Below are 19,894 nucleotides of genomic sequence, written 5' to 3'. Positions count from 1 at the left end.
GAAGGGCTTCCCTTGTGGCTCAGCTGGTAAAGAATCCGCCTGCAATGCAAGAGACCTGGGTTCGGTCTTCCCAGGGGGGTTGGGAAGATCCCCTGGAGGACGGAAAGGCTACCCACTCCAGTATCCTGGCCTGGAGAACCGGTATTAGATCTAGAGAATATTAGAAGAGCAAAATTGAAAATTACGAAGAAATGAAAGTACAGATAGATAAAATGGCAAGTTTGTGTCATTCTGTTGTGCTTGTAATTAAGAATGGAGTGATTCTGAAACTAATACAATATTTTAAGTCAATTAGACTTCAATTTTTTTTTAAGTGTACTGATTTTTTCATAATTGCAAGACTATCATCAGTATTTCAGGTTAGGATGCTGTCTCCATTATACAGATTCTGTTGTTCAGTTGCTCAGTCGTGTCTGACTCTGCAACCCTAGGAACAAAACAATATAATGAGTACACAATTCTGAACTTAAAATTCTATCAATTAATAAGGACTTTGTTTTTGGCTGCACTGCGCAGCATGCAGTATCTTAGTTCCCCAACCAGGGATGGAACCTGTGCCCTTTGCAGTGTAAGAGCAGAGTCTTATCCACTGGACTGCAAGACAAGTACCAATATACTTACTTTAAACCGTTAACATCTCAACAATATATTCATCAAAGCTGGTGGGAAAGGACAGAAAGGTAAACAAGAGGAAAAGAACAGAGGAATTATAAAGACATACAAAATGAATTCCGATTTCCAAGACATGTGGAGAAATTTTGCTTTAAAAAGTTGGTGAACTTTTCCTTTCTATGGTGAAGTGAAGTGAAAGTCTTTCAGTCCTGTCTGACTCTTTGCAACTCCATGAATAGTCCATGAAATTCTCCAGGCCAGAATACTGGAGTGGGTAGCCTTTCCCTTCTCCAGGGGATCTTCCCAACCCAGGGATTGAACCCAGGTGTCCCGCATTGCAGGTGGGCTCTTTACCAGCTGAGCCACAAGGGAAGCCCTTCTATGGTAAATGGAAATATATTAAACAAGATAAAGAAATCAATTCAAAAGACCAAGGATGATCTGTGCCATCCAAACTCTACTTCCAACAGGTCACCAGATACTTTTTAACTTAGCAGGTAAGTTGGGAGGGAGGAGTTAAGCCTACATTACTCTTTCACAGAAGCCTTAGCACTACCTGGCATAGATATGGTTCGAAATATATACCAGTTCATTGTCCCTTCTTCCCTGGCATCTCAGGGCCAAAACATTGAATGACTCATTCATTCAATAAATATTTATTAAATGTTAGTCACTGTGCTAGACATCAAGAAGAAAAGAGGGGAAGAAAGTGCATATGTTTTTTACTCTTTCCATATCCTCTGTCTTTTATCCCTAGTTTATTAGTTCAGTTCAGTCACTCAGTCGTGTCCGACCCTCTGCAACCCCATGGACTGCCAGGTTTCCCTGTCTATCTCCAACGCCCAGAGCTTGCTCAAACTCATGTCCATTGAGTCAGTGATGCCATCCAACCATCTCTGTCAAACACTTCTCCTGCCTTCAACCTTTCCCAGCATCAGGATCTTTTCCAGTGAGTCAGTTCTTTGAATCAGGTGGCCAAATACTGGAGCATCAGCTTCAGCATCAGTCTTTCCAATGAATCTTCAGGACTGATTTCCTTTAGGATGGACTGGTTTGATCTCCTTGCTGTCCAAGGGACTCTCAAGAGTCTTCTCCAACACCACCATTCAAAAGCATCAGTTCTTCAGCACTCAGCTTTGTTTATGGTCCAACTCTCACATCCATACATGACTACTGGAAAAACCATAGCTTTGACTAGACAGACATTTGTAACCCTCCCATTATTTCCTCCCTATATCTCCTTCTAAGTACCTCAGCTCTGAATTACATCATTAGCACACAGAAATATTCATATTGAAACCAAGTCTGCACAACACTGTCAAAAAAATTCAGTCAAGTAAATTTGAAGATCTAATTGGTTTTATTAAATGACTCAAGAATCAGACAGCCTCCCACCTAGCAATCAGAAGGGTGCCCCAAGGGGTTGTACAAACAGAAGTTTTTAGAAGAAAAAGGGTTGGGCATGGGAGCTATTAGTAAAATAAAAGAAAGGATTATTTATAGGCCAGAACCTCCTTGGAGGGGAGAAAAGAAGGAACAGGGAGGTTTTCACAGCTAATTGCCTCTTCTTCCACTGAGAGGCAGGGTGGGGGTGAGGAGATAATGGAAAGGGGCCATGTGCCAGATTACTTCTTCAGTACTGACCAGGAAATTCCCAACTGGTTGATTGGATTACATTTCTGGTGATTGTATTTTGAAGTTGTGATTAGGTTAGTTATTAAATATAAATTTTGTATCAAGGGCTTTAGCACAAGTGAAGCCATTTTGGGCCTGTGGCTTTTCTCTTTAACAGCACCTACAGCTTCCAAGTGAGAATTTTTTATCTCCTGAGGTTTTTGGATGCAAAGTTTCTATCTCCCTAGGTTAAGTCTCCCCTCCTACAACAGGAAGCACTGTTTCCCAAGGTAACTGTAAAATGCCACAACCAATTCTTCTGTTTTCTTACTAATGATGCCCCAAACTCACTTTGCTATGCCCTGGACTGTTACTGGAGATATCCAGTTGCTAAACCACTCTCACCTCACAACCGCACCAAGATCCTAATTGATCCCAGTTTATCAAACAGCCTGATCCCTGCTTCCTCAGACCCTCCTCAGAATACTCCAAGGGGGAATCTGAACCTTACAAAAAGTTCTTCCCTCTTGTCCAGCACATTCCATAATTCCACTGGGAGATGTGTTCCCTGACTTGTGCCTGGTAGTTTTAACTAAACGGACATTAACACTTTCAAACAAATTTCAGGAATTGTATTAAAGAGATAAAAATTAAGTGTGAGTGATTGATAGACTACTCACTTTCAGACTATTATCTGACAACTTCCATTCCTTCAACTTTTGCCCTGTAAAATCAAAATGAATATTTACATTCCTATGCTCTATGCACTAAAATTTCTTAATAAGAGTATGATGAGATTCTTTTAGAGGCAAGGATGTCATTTTGACATCTGAAAGGAGCTCATATTGTTTTGAAAAATAAAACGTTACCAGAACAGATAGGATTTAAAGGGGGGAGGGAGGAAACTGTACTCCAAAATTATTATTTTCCAGTATTTTATTTTATTTCCAGTATATTATTCTTCTTTAAAGGAAGGTTGAGCTATCTATGACATTGTTTTTCACAATGGAAATCGTTTTACAGTATTTTTTTCCTAATGGTAAAATACAGTCTCAACATCAGGGGTGAGGTGTCACAATGCTGAATTGCCCTATGTCTTCAAAGCACCTAGTACACCCTTCATAGCGGCTTTCCAGAACTGTAAATTACTTAAATAATTCAGTCTTTCTCACTCTATATGATGTAAATTCGAGGAGAGGAAGACAATTTTGTGCTTACCTTGTCCCTAGCGTGTTACACTACCTGGCTACTAATTAATACTGATTTTAACTGTTTTAACTTCACGCACCTCGTAGCGCTCTAGCGATGCTTACGCTATTGTCTGTTCTCCGTATGAAATTTGTTTTGTTTTATTTTACGTCGTAATACTCGTCGAGTCTAAGAGTTGAAAACTACGGAGCAGAAAAGCACCTCCTCATACCTAATCCATTCTACTGACCTACTGTAGAGCTAAAGGAACAGCTCGAGATCTCGCGAGACCAGTTTCGCTTGGGCCCCCCTGAGGCCCAAGTGCGCATGTGTGGGTCGCCCGGAAAGTGCTGCAGTGGCTGCCGGGAGAGGGAGGAAGTCAGGAAGTAAACATTGGCGATCGTCTTCATTCTTGTCGAACTGTACTAGGGTCAGCAGCGTTGGGACCGGGTAAGGAAATCTTGTGAGAACTTGGAACGAGGAGGAGAGTGAAGGTGGAGAACTCGGGGAAGAGGGCCAGAGGCTCCTAATTCTTAGGAATATCCTCACGGGATTGATGAACGCCAGGTTGAGAAGGGAACGGGGACCGAGAACCAAGGAAGCAGCTGTCCTAGGCCTCAGTAGTGGTATTTGTGCCCAGTCAGACCAGGACTGTGTCTTTAGTGGTTTTTAAAGTAAGAATTATAAGGTGCTATTGGAGCTGAACTGTGCTTGTAGTTCTTAAGCGCTTGAAATGTTGGCCAATCTGAATACATGTAAAATCCGTATCAGATTTTAAAGAATTGATTTATTTTTTCCTGTGTTGAAATGAAAATGTGTTGGTAATTAGGCAAAATATTGCAAAAAAAACTTAATTTTATCTGTTTCTTTTTGCTTTTTTAATATATTTGTGGAATATTTAAAATGACATATAGGGCTGGTGGTATATTTCTCTTGGACAGCGTTTCATTTGAGGGTTTTCAGCTTGGGTAGTGGGACATGATATGACCAAATCTGTGTTTGAAAAAAATAACACTACAGTGTGGAGAACTGATTGGCAGGAATCAGAAGAGACTAGTAGGGAAAAGTAATACACTCAGGTTATTGATAGAAGTAGATGAATTCGAGTGATATTCAGAAAGTGAAAATAACAGTACTTCGTGAGGAAATAGGTATGGGAATTAGCTGGAACACTTCTGAAAAGGAATGGATAGTGGTATCTTTCATCAAGAGAGGGAACAGTGGAAGAAGATTAGATTTCATAGAGAAGATTATGAATTTGAATTAAGACTACTTGAGTTCAGATTTCTTTGAGACATCTAAGTGGAGGTACTTTGAAGTTAGCAATTGGACTGTGTTTATCTGAAGCTCAGAAAAAAGATCTGAAGTAGAGAAATAAATTGGAGAGCCAGCAGTTGTATATCGTGGCTATTGAAACCTTGGAAATAGATGAACTTGTCTTCTGGTGGAGTTTAGAGTGATGAAGGAAGCCTAGAATTGAGCCTTGAGGAATCCAAAATTAAGTAACTGGGCAGAAGTGGAAGAACTTATGAAGGATACAGGAGGAGCAGTGATGGGGTACAAAAAAACCCAGGGGAATATGGTGTCATATCAGCCAAAGGATAAGAATATATCAAAAGAAAAGGGGGAGGAACAGAACTGAAAAATGTCCAGAGGACTTAGCACATTGCTAACTTAGAGGTATCTTTGGAGCGGGGAGGGGAATGATTGAGAAGGGCAGCAGATAATGTGGAAATAGAGATAATGAATATAGGTGATCTTAAAGCATCCGGTTTTTAAGAGGAACAGAGATAGGACCCTGTGTACTCATTAAGGATTAATGTGGTAGAAAAGTTTGAGACACATATGTAGAGAGGAAATCAGGAATATATACATGAAAGAATGAGTCTCATGAAATTTTAAATGTATGTGCATGTCTCTCCACTTAACCAATAGAGTTGAAAGCACAACTGCAACAGTATGTAAAGACTTTAGTGGAGTAGAAAGAGACCTTTCCCTTACAGATGCTATGAAAGAAAAAGAACATATTATACATTCTATATAACCCACAGTATGTGTTATTAGGGTGTACTTTTGATAGTTTCTCTGGTGAATTCAGGAAGGCCTAGTTTATTCTAATAGATATTTCTTCCTTTTCATGCAGGAGGCCAGATAACCATGTCAGCTGCAGCTGTGGATGCAGCTAATGCAGCCCCCTTATCGGGGTCCAAAGAAATGAGTTTGGAGGAACCAAAGAAGATGACTAGAGAGGACTGGAGAAAGAAGAAGGAGCTTGAAGAACAGCGAAAATTGGGTAATGCCCCTGCAGAAGTTGATGAAGAAGGAAAGTAAGTACTTAAATTTTTTTGCAAGATCTGTTCATTCAGAATTCAAATTCATGTCTACTTAGTTTACCTATTTCTCATCCTTTGCTTTGACCGGAAACCATCCTTACCATTTCCATCATTTATGTTTTCATTTATTGTATCAAACTCATATGTATAAAGTTTAATAAATAATAACAAAGGACTTGTAATGATAACTATAGTCCTTTTTAGTTCTTCCCACTCCCTGTCCTACTGTACACAAGTGACTACATCTGACGTTGAACAACACAGATTTGAACTCTGTTGGTCCACTTATACTCTTTTTTTTCTCAGTAAGTACATGCAGTGCCACACGATCTGCCACTGGTTGGATCTTCGGATTCCAAACCACAGATACAGAGGCCCAACTGTGCAACTTGAGCCTCCACAGGTTTTGGTATCTGAGACAGGTTCTGGAACCAGTCCCTCTCAGATACCAATCGAGGACTGAATTTGTCAATCTGTTTTGAGTTTTTCTGGTTGATACCTCCACATTTCTAAATAACATACCTATACTACTATTATTATAATCAACTCGATGTTATTAATTAATTTCTTGTTCTGATAAAAGATTAATCTCACTAACATATATCCCTATCTTCCTTCATCTCTCCTACATCTTTAGTTACATGACTATTTTTAGTTTCTCTGTTCGAAATTTTTTCACTCTAATATACTTTATTTTTAATTCTTTTTATTATAGTGATAACAAGTATATTTTGTCTCCCCCTCGCACTGCAATATCTCTGTCCTTACATTCTGTAAAGATACCCTTACAGTCTACAACTTTGTTTAAAAAATTTTTTTTATTACAGAGACATCAATCCTCATATTCCTCAGTATATTTCTTCAGTGCCGTGGTATATTGATCCATCAAAAAGGCCTACTTTAAAGCACCAGAGACCACAGCCAGAGAAACAAAAGCAGTACAGCTCATCAGGAGAATGGTACAAGAGGGGTGTAAAAGAGGTAGGTATGCAACCTGTATATATGTGTGTAGAAATGAAGATTTTTAAGAACTTAATATAAGAACCTCTAATGTAATACTATATAAAGTATAAACAGATTACATGACCTTTTATCTGGTATTAGAATTCACAATACCTACTACTTTAGTTTCTATATTTTATAAATTTGATATTGCTAAAGTCTTTAAGCTTTCTCATTTATAACTGGTTTTCCTCTTAACAAATAAGTCATTTCATTAGACAGTACAGTAATGAGAGCCAAAGTTATTCTTAACTTATTTAGATAAATAAAAATTTTCTTTGGTTTTCTTTATATCCGATTATAGAATTCCATAACTACTAAATACCGAAAAGGAGCGTGTGAAAACTGTGGAGCCATGACACACAAAAAGAAAGACTGTTTTGAGGTAAGCTCACCTTTGAGAATTTTGGAAACTGCTGTCAGAGAGTCTCTTTCTTTATTTGTGTCAGAGAACTTAATTCTGTTTTCTAAATTACCTATATTTAGGTACAAGTTAAATGAAAACATTAACTTGAATGAAATTAGTTCAGCACCGTCAAAATTTTTTGCAGGAGGACTAACTGATAATTGAATAAACCATAAAGTCCCATGGTATGTTCACACTGCTCTGTAAAGATTATATGAAATTTCCTCATGGCTTCAAATACTTAGGGGAAAAATTTAATCTTACTCTGTTTTCCAGAGACCTAGGCGAGTTGGAGCAAAATTTACCGGGACTAACATAGCTCCAGATGAACATGTCCAGCCTCAGCTGATGTTTGACTACGATGGGAAGAGGGATCGGTGGAATGGCTACAATCCAGAAGAACACATGAAAATTGTAGAAGAGTATGCCAAAGTTGACCTGGTGAGCACAGTTCACTGCTTCCCTGCTGTCCTTAAAGAATGTATATTTTGGTATATCTCTAACTTCGCAACTCTTTTTTGTCTTTATGCAGTATAAAAATGATCACATTTTTATGGTAGTAGTAGTAAGCCTAATTGAATAGTGAAATAAACAGTATACTAACCCTGTTTGGCAGCAGTTTCTTTTTACTTTATTTTCATATTGTCCGTTACTCCCTGATTTAGTTTGCAGGATATACTGGAAGCATGAGAATAGATTAGTGTTCAAAACTTTTGGCTTCCTGAGGTTATAAACTCTTGGCTCCCAGACGGTATCTTGCCTATGGACCTGTTTTATAGTTGTCTTACATACCATTTGAGGGTGGGGAAAGAAGAATAGGATAACTCCTTTCAGGAAACTGAATTTTATTTTAATTTAACCTCAGTTTTTTCTGTTATGATTTCACCTACTCACTCCCATTTTTTAAAAAACATAGTCACTGCTGTTTTTTGGTTTTATGTTCCTTTTTTTTTTTAAGTAGAGTTAACATTTAAGACCATGGAATTTCACAGTTTAATAAAATCTGAATTTTATCTTTTCTCAAACAATGAAATATGTGGTAAGAGTAATCCTGGGCCAGCCGAGAAGAGTCAGTCATCTAGAGTTAAGTGGCGCCTTGTCAGCAAGGCTTGCTGTCTGCAGTTTATCCCTGGTTCTATCTAGCTTAGTTTCTATTAATGCCTGACTCAAACAGGAGTTTGTAACTTCTGCTTAAATATGGCCAATTGGATCTGACTTATTTCCATTTGGGGGTTTTTTTATTTATTTATTTTTTATTAAATGAAAGATTCTTTAAATTCTACAGTGCTTTACAATTTTCAAAAGTTTCACACACACGATTTCATATAATCCCATAATAACCCCCCTTTTATTAATCTCCTACCTGCCTATTGCCCCTCCCCTTTTCTACCAATTGGTAGCCACTAGTTTGTTCTCTGTTATCTATGAATCTGTTTCTTTCTTGTTTTATTCAATAGTTTGTTGTATTTTTTAGATTCCACACAGTACTTTCTTTCTCTGACCAACTTCACTTAGTATAATGCCCTCCAAATCTATCCATGTTGCTGCAAATGACAAAATTTCATTCTTTTTTATAGCTAAGTAGTATTCCATTGTATACCACATCTTCTTTATTCATTCATCTGTTTTTTTAAGTTAATTTTTATTATAATATTGTTGCTTTACAATGTTGTATTAGTTTCTGCTATACAACAAAGTGAATCAGTTGCATATATATGTACATACATCCTTTTTTAGGCCACTACAGTGTTTAGTAGTTTGGGGCACTTTTTGTTTGTTTTTTGGCTGCCCTATGTAGCTTGTGGAATCTTAGTTCCCCAACCAGGGATCAAACCTGGGCCCTTGGCAGTGAAAGCACAGAGTCCTAACCATTTGACTGCAAGGAAATTCCCTATAACTTGTGTTCTTCAGGAGCCAGAGGTCTAGAGCTACAAGACAACCTTGTCCAGTGACCTTTTCTGAAAACAGTAAACTTATGCATTTAACTCATATAAAAATTAAATCTTCGTTTGATGGGACTTCCTGGTGGTCCATTGGCCAGAACTCCATACTCCCAGTGCCGGGGGCTGGGGTTCACTACCTGATAAGGGAACTAGATCCCACATGCTACAATTAAGGGTCTGCATGCCACAACTAAGACCCAATACAGCCAAATAAATAAATGAAAATAAATATATAAAAAAACTAAATGCTCATTTGAATATTGAAAGTAAATTTCAAATGTTTCTTTTTCCTTAGGCAAAACGAACGCTGAAAGCCCAAAAACTCCAAGAAGAATTAGCCTCAGGAAAATTAGTGGAACAGGCTGTAAGTAATAAAATGATCGTTAAAAAATTTCAAATTCTTAGTAAACAAAAAATAAAGATTGACACAAAAATTCATTTTATATCTCTCCAGTTAGAAGAAATTTGAGAGAGAAGAGAAGTGCTATCAAGGGGAAAGAGTAAAACTGACACATTAAAGGTTCAAGGGACTATAAATTGATGCAGTCATTTTGGAGAGAATATTGCCATAAAACATTTATATACCTTTTCTGGAATTAAATGAGTAGATCCATCCATCCTAAAAATGTTCTAGTATTCAGAAAAATCATTCTGCACAAAAATGTTCACTTCAACACTTTTTACAACAGTAAGAAATTGAAAATAGTTTAATAAGGAATTAGTGAAGTGAGCTATCCTTCCCCTGCATGAGAGAATGTTGCATAGCTCTTAAAATGGCTTTCATCAAAGCTTAGTAACAACACCGGATAACACATATTTTAATGACACATGTAAAATATCATATTACCTCACAGGGAACACTAGCTCTCATTTAATATAGAAATTAAAACACTAATTCTCATTTAGTATAGAATTAGTGAATCTTTCTTTTTATTTATTTTAGCATTTCCTACACTTTGAACATGTAAGGCAAAAAGAATTTTCAAACTAAAAAAAAAAAGGATGTATTGCTAACAGGGTTTTTCCTATTTTTTTTCCCCAGTCAGTCAATTTAATAGTTAAGTTATGCTTATTAGAGTTGTGAAAGTTTCTTTTTAACAAATTTATGGTGTAAGTAAAAAACATTTTCGAGTTATCAAGTTTAAATTTCTAAAAGGGACCCTTAATAAGTGAAGTCTCTCAGTTGTGTCCGACTCTTTGCAACCCCATGGACTGTAGTCTACGAGGCTCTTCCGTCCATGGCATTTTCCAGGCAAGAGTACTGGAGTGGGTTGCCATTTCTTTCTCCAGAAAGGGACCCTTAGCAAGTATAATTACAAAGCAAACAGAACTAGGTAAGTTAATTACCAAGTGAGCAGTTACAGAGGCAGGTTCAAAGCACAAGTTAACAGATTATGTTAAAATCCAGCTGTGCCCCTAGCTAGCAAGATGGTCCTGGAAAAATTAATTTGCTTCTCTGAGCCTCAGTTCATCATCTCTAAAGCAGAGATAACGACACCTACCCACCCCCTACCCCAACACACACACACACACACACACACACACATATACACACAGGAGGCTTAGCATACATATCACACAGTAAACACTTGGTAATTGGTAGCTAGTGTTGTGATTATTCATCATTACCAACTCTGGAAGAAAGAAGAAAAAGAAAATTTATTTTCCTAGTAAGCATACTTAAATGTTTGTAAGGGACTGTGAGTTTTGCCCATTTGGATGTGAAGATTAACTGCATACAGTAGGACTGTGTCTATTATAAAGATTTAGCAATATAAATATCCTTTGTTGAACTAGCAACTTGCAAGAACTCAAAAAAATTCTTAAAAAAAATTTCCAATTTTGAAAGTAACATACTCAGAAAAAACATATAGAAAATTATAAAGAAGAAAAATATTCCTTATGTTAACCATTTACATTTTAAAGTAGGCCTTTTAGTGTCCCAGTTCACTCCCTCACATATATCCATGTATGTGTATGATTATAAAACAACATGTTTTTTAAATGGATTCATCTTTACATTCTCGTTTATCATCTACTTTTTCAATTAAATAATATACAGTGCAATGAGGACTTGTTTTCTGTATCATTAAATGTAGACCTATAACATTTATTTTTATATAAATTCACATGGTTCAATAATCAAAATTAATTTAAGACAGATGTGCATTGAAAAGTCTCCCACTCCTGCCTCAGTCCATCCTATCTCTAAACCTCACCCCCCATAATCTTTTTTCTTTTTCTTACAGATCCTTTCAGAGTTTCTTGTGTAAATACAAACAAATACAATATATAATCTTATTCCAATCTTTCTCTTTTTTTTCCCCAAACAAAAAAGGTAGCAAAGTATGAAAAGTAAAAAGAAAAGTGAAAATGTTAGTCACTCAGTTGTGGCTGACTCTTTGTGACCCACTGGACTGAAACCCACCAGGCTCCTCTGTCCATGGAATTCTCCAAACAAGAATACTGGAGTGGGTAGCCATTCCCTTCTCCAGGAGATCTTCCTAACCCAGTTATGGAACCTGGGTCTCCTGCATTACAGGCAGATTCTTTACCATCTCACCTACTAGGGAACACAAAGTATACATATTTATTTTTCTGCACCTTGGACAAATCACTTTAATGGTTGTTCAGTTTATTGAGTGCAGTAATTTATATAACCATTCATCTCTTGTTGATTTATTTTTTTCCCAGTTATCTGTACAGTAGTACACAACATTAGCATCTTACATAACATATACATCTTTATATAATAGGCATACTAATTTCCTTACAATAAATTCCTAAAAGTGCAATTGTTGATGCACTGAATATGTATATATAAAATCTGATGACTTATCACTTAGCAAGCATTTTAAAAGGCTATACTAAAATTTTTGCTTCCACCAATATACTCTCTCTCTCTCTATATATATATATATATATATATTTTTATACATACATATTTCCACATCCCCCTACTGAGCTATAAGATACTCTTTTTAATTTGTGAAGCCTTTTAAAGGGACATAATGAAATACTGAGCACTTTGTTCCAGGCATTTTGTGGAGTTAGAGAATATCCTGACCAACTGCTAATTAAGAAAGGGTATCTTTGAGGCATGGAGTTCACACCCTCCTTAAATCACAGTATGTTGTCACCTGAGTAGATTTCTTCATTGCTGAAATTTTACAAAGGCTGTTTTGGCTCTAGAGATACTTATTACATGATCCTGGTAACTTTTCTTTTTGGCCTTAATAGAAAAACAGTGAAATTTAATGAAAATGTTATGTCTGAAGATAAACATGTATGAAATGAATATTTATTAGGTATATTGATCAACTTAGTCTTTCTATTACATTTTTGTGATTATAATCATCAAGATTATATCATCAGTGAAAATTTTGGATTTGTAGACAGTGATAAAATTATTCACAATGACATGCTTGTGTTTAAAACTTATGTGCTCACTGCAGGTGAGAAATATGAGAATTTGTTCAGTTAAATTTATTATTTTAACTATGTTTTTAAAAGTGTTAAATAATCATTTGATTCAGTATAATAAAATCACAAATTCATTTTCTTCTTTTGTGGCATAGAATTCTCCGAAACATCAGTGGGGAGAAGAGGAACCGAATTCTCAGACGGTAATACATACAGATCCTATCAGGGTATACATTAAGGTTTAAATTTCTGATGGCTAATGTTAGTAATAACTCATGATAATAATAGGCTCAAAGAACACAAGGAATAAGGGTTGGGTTAAAGGGAATATAAGAACTAGATACTGCTCTTTTTCTCTTAAAACATTTTCCCCTTCTCTCTTCCTCTTTCAGGAAAAAGATCATAACAGTGAAGATGAGGATGAAGATAAATATGCAGATGATATTGACATGCCTGGACAGAATTTTGACTCTAAGAGACGAATTACTGTCCGGAATCTCAGGATTCGAGAAGATATTGCAAAAGTAAGCCTTGCCAACTTAACATACATATTCAGAAAACATTTGTCTTCCCAACCTAAATTTTGTCTACTCACATGGTATCTGGATAATATATGGGTAATATACTCAGTCATTCCAAAGTATATCATTCTGGATTTCTTTCTCTTCAACTGTATCCCCAGACAAGCACACACATACACACACTTAATTGTCTCCTCCTACTAGTCTGCTAAAATCTTTGATGAAAGTAAACATTAACAGATCTTAAAACATTTTTTCTTTCTAGTATTTGCGGAATTTAGATCCAAATTCTGCTTACTATGATCCCAAAACTAGAGCGATGAGAGAGAATCCCTATGCGAATGCTGGAAAGAATCCAGATGAGTAAGTAACAAGTTGACTGTAAAGATTTCAGAGTAGGGAAGGAAGTTTTTATTAATAAAATTCAATCTGAATTAAAATGAGTATCATCTATGGTTGGGTCAGAAAAAAATTTCCTTTAATTAATCTCTGAAACAGTTTTTGTTTTGTTTTTTTTAAACAGAGTCAGCTACGCGGGGGATAACTTCGTTAGATACACAGGTGATACCATATCAATGGCCCAGACACAATGTAAGTGTTTCCTCTATGTCAAGGTATTTTATGTCGGCTCATAAGAAATTTGGGGGCATTTTTTTAAAGCTTGTTTTCAAGAAGCCTGAAAACAATGTAGCTGACAACTCATTACGATGGTTTTAATTACCCTAGTGTTTGCTTGGGAAGCCTATGACAAAGGGTCTGAAGTGCATCTACAAGCAGATCCTACAAAACTAGAGTTATTGTATAAGTCCTTCAAAGTCAAGAAAGAAGACTTCAAAGAACAGCAGAAAGAAAGCATCCTGGAAAAGGTAATTGTGACCAAACGATACACAGTCCATTTTAATCCATCGGGATGAGGTGCAGTTGGTATACAGTATCAGTATAACCGTATCAGTGAGCTTTTATAGCAAAACAAGCCACCTCAAAACCTAATAGTTTGAACAGATATTTCTCACCATTTTGTACTTCAGCTGGGTCTCCTGTTCTGAGCCTGCCTATCTGAAACCAGATGATCTAGAATGGCCTCCCTTTGGTTTCTAGCAGGTAGCAGGCCTCCTCTGTCCCATGGAAGCCTCACCTCTACCCCACGTGGGTTCTCGTCCTCTGATAGGCTAGCACAGCTTCTTTACATGACATTCTCAGGATACCAGAGATTAGCAACAAAGTGTGCCCTGGTGCCCAAGTGTTTTTCAGGTCTTTGCTTACATCATATTTGCCAATATTCCAGGGGCCAGAACAAACAGCATGGCCAGGCCCAGATCCAAGGGATAAAGAAGCAAAATCATGTGGCAAATGGGCATGCACACAGGATAAGGGGAATTTTATATGAGCATTTTGTAATTCACCACACTCAACAGATGAATAGCAATTGAGACATCTTTTATTTGCCTATGAAAGTTTGGTGGCTTTTTTTTTTTTCACTGTGTTTTATGTAACAAAGCCCGTGAAGATTAGTCCCCTAATCTTTGTGATTGGAAATAAACCCCTCAGTAAAGATTTGAATGCAAATCTTTGTAAAATATATTTAATAATGTTCAATGTTCTTTTAGTATGGTGGTCAAGAACACTTGGATGCTCCTCCAGCTGAATTGCTTTTAGCTCAGACTGAAGACTATGTGGAGTACTCAAGACATGGGACAGTCATCAAAGGACAGGAGCGGGCTGTCGCCTGCTCCAAGTATGAGGAAGATGTGAAGATCAACAATCATACAGTATGTGTTGAACTAGAATTATATTGTGTCCTTGTTAGCATTTTGCTCTGCATTATATTTTTCATTAGTAAATCATTGTTGTATTTTGGTTTTTTGTATTTTAACTTTGTTATTTTTAACAATTTTTAAAGGTTATATTCCATTTACAGTTTTTACAAGATATTGGCTCTGTTCCCTGCATTGTACAACGCATCCTTTAGCCTGTCTTACACCCAGTAGTTTGTACCTTACACTCTCCAATCCCTGTATCTCCTCTCCGCTCCTCCCCATTGTTAATCACTAGTTTGATCTGTGAGTCTGCTTCTTTTTTATTGTATCCACTAGTTTTATTTTTGTATTCACTAATTTGTTGTATTTGTTTAGATTCCACATGTAAGTGATATCATACAGTATTTGTCTTTGACTTACTTCGCTAAGCACAATGCCCTTTCAGTTCCATCCATGTTGCTACAAATGGTAAAATTTTATTCTTTTTTATGGCTGAGTAGTATTCCATTGTATACCACATCTTCTTTATCATTCATCTGTGTTTTAATTGATTTTTATTGTAATATTATTGCTTTATTCCATATATTTCCTATAAACAGGAATTCAGATACAAAGGCTTGATATAAGTTAAATATTTTGACAGAGACACTTCATAGATGACAAAGTATATGTCATATTGCATATTGTATCACATGATAAAGCTTATTTAATTTGCTGTACTTTAATAGTCCCCAGACTACACTTGTCTTTCTAAGTAAGAGTCAAAAACCTAGTTACCAAATAGGAACCAGGCCAGTAATCATGTATGAGTGAAATGAGCCAGGCAGATTTTACAAACTAGAGAACACGAGCCCTGTCTAAAAGGAGCATCCACTGGTCAGCAACAGGCAGTTACTGACAAGTGTGAATGTGCCTAGAATTTCCCAGTCCTTCTGAATTTTTCAAGAGAAGTCAAGTAGCCTAATTTTTTTAATTTTCAGGGGGAGAGTGAGAATAGAATCTAAGATTATTGTAACCACACACTCTCCCTGTTAGCTAACCCTGGAGTCCCCGTAATTTTCACTTTTTATCACCAGCATGTGAGACTAACCCAACAAGGACCTACTGTATAGCACAGGGGACTATACTCAATATTTTTTAATAATCTATGAGAGAAAAGAATCTGAAAGAGGAAAAATAAAATATATATATATATATGTTTATATTCTGTGCTCTACACCTGAAATTAACATGACATGGTAAATCACCTCTACTTCAGGTTTTTAAAATAATACGATTAATTAAAGATAGGATGTTTTTTACAAAGAAAAACAGTATATGAGAAACCTGTTTCAGGCTCCTTTTAAAATAAACTCTCTCTCTCTCTGCAGCATATCTGGGGATCTTACTGGAAAGAAGGCCGATGGGGATACAAATGCTGTCACTCTTTTTTCAAATATTCCTATTGTACTGGAGAAGCTGGGAAGGAGATTGCTGTACGTCATTGTCCTCTAGTTCGTAAAAAATAGCCAAAGCTCTTAGATCAAAAATCTGTATGAAACATATATTTTTATGTTTCAAATTTAACTTTTTCTTAGACACTCAAGTTAGATTACATATATTTTTCCACAGAATTCAGAGGAATGTATTATAAATGATGCAACTGGAGAAGAATCTGTGAAAAAACCTCAAACCCTCATGGAGGTATGTCCATGATCAGTTGTCCTGAGTTTTTAAGTCTTAAAGGGAAGACTTTAAAACTTGCACTAGAACTTTGATTTTGCACTAATAACACTATGTGTAAATCCTCAGATGCATCAGGAGAAACTAAAAGAGGAGAAAAAGAAGAAGAAGAAGAAGAAGAGGAAGCATCGAAAGAGCAGTTCAGAGAGTGATGAGGAGGAAAAGAAGCATGAGAAGTTGAAAAAGGTACTTTGTGAAGGCTAAATAAATAGTAAAAGTGACCACAGCCGTCTTTATTTGTAGGAATCTTAGAAAATTATCTTGTCTTATTCCCAAGCTCATTTTAAAAATGAGCAAACAAACCCCAAGACTGGGTGATTTGCTTGGGTCACATATCAGGTCTAGAATACAAATGGAGATTTGGTATGTCTCCTTATTGCCTGCCTTTTGAACTTTTGTTGAATATCACTAATGCACAGAAGAAAAATGGTTGGTATAGCTGTTATTTTAGAGTTATTGACATGTTCCCCAGAGAGAATTGCCTATTGACATGTTCCCCAGAGAGAATTGCCTATTGACATGTTCCCCAGAGAGAATTGCCATCTAGCTCTATAATTTTTAAGTTTCAGCAAGTTTTGGGAAAAGTCAGAATTGTATTCCCACCAAAAGCGTCAGTTGCTGGCTCTGTCAGTAAAATGAATCTCATTCAGTTTTTGTTGTTAAATAAAATTTCTTTAACATTGAAAATGTCATAGAATGTTTTGTGCTCTGTGAAAATTTTTGAGCCAAATAATGATTAGTTGTAGCTTGACAGCGATAGAGCTGACTCCCAAGCTGAGGCAATCTAGGTTTTTGATCTAACAGTTCATAGTCAGTGGGGTCTTTTGGTACTCTGCCACTTCTGAAGGGATCTGACTCAGAGCCATGGTACTCATATATTTCTTCTCACTATAGGCACTGAATGCCGAGGAGGCCCGTCTTCTTCACGTCAAAGAGATCATGCAGATCGATGAGAGGAAGCGACCTTACAACAGCATATATGAAACTCGGGAACCCACTGAAGAGGAAATGGAGGCCTACAGAATGAAACGTCAGAGGCCAGATGACCCCATGGCCTCCTTCCTCGGACAGTAGTAACTCGTCACTGACAGTGACCCAAGATAGACTCTGCTGATGCATTCTTTTAGATTCTTGCTGTTGATTATCAATGGAAAAACCCATATCTATTCTCGTTAAAGTCAGGAAGCAAGGAGACTGCCTAATAAAACATCCAGAAGTCTCATAGTAAATTTATTCCATTACACAGTGAAGAACAAAGAAGAAGAAATAAAGTGGTACATTAAGTGCAGATTAAGATTTTATTTCAGATTTTATATTAGTGATGTGGGAAAAGATCTTAGTTCTCCACCTATCATGAATATCTTCTCAACATTTATTTATTAAGTTTCAAACTTTATTTCCTCAATTTTTATGGCCCTTTATCTAGTGTTAGGACTCATTGTGAAGGCCAATTAGTTACTCTTTCTTGAAACAAGGGCTTCATTTTTTTTTTAATTAATAGTAACTATAACTGTAGTTATTTAATAATCATTTCTTTTTGCCTTCTCATATTTTTCTGATCTGAAACTGATAACCTATCTTGAGATTTGGATTAATGGAAGGAAATCTGTAGAATGTGTGAATAACTTTATCCCTGATGTCAAGTCTGTGCAGTAAAAATTCTGTTTCCCACTTGGTTATAAAATTTTGATTTTCAAAACATTTCCTTGTATCTTATACTCAGAACTAAATGTGTTAACCTTTGAATGGGGGAAAAAAGTTTTTCACCCTGAGTCAGTGTTGACTGATCAGTCCTAGGTCTTTTACCATTCTGGACAGGAGTATTCAGACACAGAAATCCTCTCCTTTGTCACAGAGGACATGGTTTGTGATACTAATTGCTATTTTAATTGTGATTGCCTTTATATAACAGTCATGAATATTAGATTTTTAAAAGATTGTAGAGTATCTCTTGTACTTAATCTTTATAGCCAGCAGGTGTCTCTTTTGTAAAATTTGCAAAAAGTGAAACCTGAAGTTGAAGGTTTCTTCAGAATATTACAAGCAGAGCCTGTAGGGCTATTAGTATCTGAAAATGACATGATTTTTAAGCTTCTTCTAATAACATTGGGAAGGTAACACTGACAAGAGTGGAATCGGTGAAAACAACCTGTTTAAAACCCCTGACACAAGTACATTGACTTTTAACAGTTCACTGGCTTTTCTGAATTACCAAATCCCACTTGAATATTGCATTAAGTTAACATCTCAGAAATACTGCTGATGGGAAAGTAACTGAATCAAACTGTCTAGTACTGTGGATATACATTGTATCTAAGTTCAGACCAGTATGAAATTAAAACAGTGATGCAAACAAATCTAATTCTTACCTACTTTAAGAATGTCAAAAATTTATGTTTTCATATTCCTACCTTAACATAGGCTGGTTCAATGTAAAATCTGATATTAGTGTCTCTACTTTGTATTTTATTTATCTTTTGTTGATAAAGACATATAATTAAAAATATTTAACTGTGAGTGGTTTGCAGCATTATTTCAAATATTTGGCAGAAAAGTAGTTTATAGGACTGGCAGGAAGACTGAGTTAGCTTCTGCACATTTGAGTTAGAAAATTTCAGGACACTTTAACTCAAAAAAATGTATCACCTAACATTTCTGGGCTTCTGTTTTCTCTTGTGAAACCTAATTTATGCTGATTTCAGGGAGAATTCTATAATATCTGAAATCATGTCTTATTTCTGTTTCATTTTGGATAAATGGTAACATCTAGAATATTACTCAAGATATGAGCTTTGATTTTATTATCTCAGTTATAGATGACTTGAGTGCTGGAACTATGTGCTATAGTTTGCACATGTTATCCCTCAGAAGACTTTCATGGGGTGAGTAATAGGATGATATCCGTATTTCACAATAAGCATAAGGACTCAATGAGTCCAGGTAGCTTGCTCAGGTCCTAACAGTAAAAGCTTGGGGTCAGGACGTAAACCAAAGTCTTTGACTCTAAAGCCTATTCCTTTCTCTAACATTTAAGGCCCAGATTTTGGACCAGGAATGCTGGTCTTTTGCAGTTTCTCATTGACAGAAACCGTAAGCAGGTTCTTGGTGTTTTTATCAGGTTCACCCTCAATACCTGAAAATGAGGTATCCGTCCCACATTTTTTGACACTTCTCCCTCCCCTAGGCTTGTGGGATGCTTCTCACAAGACTGACTACCAAAATGAATAAAATGTGATTTCATTAAAAACCCCTAAAATAGGAAAAAGGACTGTATTTAGGTTTGTTTCATTCAACATTTTCTAGTTTCTAGAGTTTTTCTCTAAAATCTGATATAGGTTTATTTCTCTAAACGTCTTGTTTAAAAGAATCTTAA

At 36.3% G+C, this 19,894-nt stretch overlaps 1 protein-coding gene across 2 annotated transcripts; it reads left to right on the top strand.

Moving 5' to 3' along the window:
- Positions 1-3,744: 3,744 nt before the first annotated feature.
- Positions 3,745-19,038, top strand: SLU7 (SLU7 homolog, splicing factor). 2 transcript variants are annotated; one of them, XM_061151875.1, is made up of 16 exons: positions 3,745-3,864; positions 5,558-5,741; positions 6,575-6,728; positions 7,054-7,134; positions 7,432-7,596; positions 9,394-9,462; positions 12,677-12,724; positions 12,914-13,045; positions 13,308-13,405; positions 13,566-13,633; positions 13,769-13,908; positions 14,650-14,811; positions 16,170-16,274; positions 16,411-16,482; positions 16,591-16,707; positions 17,416-19,038. In XM_061151875.1, exons 2-16 carry the CDS (start codon positions 5,572-5,574, stop codon positions 17,593-17,595), a joined length of 1,761 nt encoding a protein of 586 aa, XP_061007858.1. In that variant the 5' UTR covers positions 3,745-3,864; positions 5,558-5,571; the 3' UTR covers positions 17,596-19,038. The 2 variants fall into 2 exon arrangements, with proteins under 2 accessions (XP_061007858.1, XP_061007859.1); XM_061151876.1 differs by lacking the exons at positions 16,170-16,274; positions 16,411-16,482; positions 16,591-16,707; positions 17,416-19,038 and adding an exon at positions 15,175-16,053.
- Positions 19,039-19,894: the final 856 nt, after the last annotated feature.

The sequence above is a fragment of the Dama dama genome, chromosome 9 (genome assembly GCF_033118175.1).
Source record: "Dama dama isolate Ldn47 chromosome 9, ASM3311817v1, whole genome shotgun sequence".
NCBI classification, from domain to species: domain Eukaryota; kingdom Metazoa; phylum Chordata; class Mammalia; order Artiodactyla; family Cervidae; genus Dama; species Dama dama.
Note: the sequence above shows the minus strand (reverse complement) of the source record. Positions and strands in the feature narration are given on the sequence as shown.

What these genes read in the sequence shown, in the direction of transcription:
- SLU7 (XM_061151875.1), top strand. Translation starts at nt 5,572, where the DNA reads ATGTCAGCTGCAGCTGTGGATGCAGCTAATGCAGCCCCCTTATCGGGG. An exon ending in TTCGAGAAGATATTGCAAAA is followed by an intron (nt 13,046 to 13,307) that starts GTAAGCCTTGCC and finishes TTTTCTTTCTAG; the next exon opens with TATTTGCGGAATTTAGATCC. An exon ending in ATCAATGGCCCAGACACAAT is followed by an intron (nt 13,634 to 13,768) that starts GTAAGTGTTTCC and finishes TAATTACCCTAG; the next exon opens with TGTTTGCTTGGGAAGCCTAT.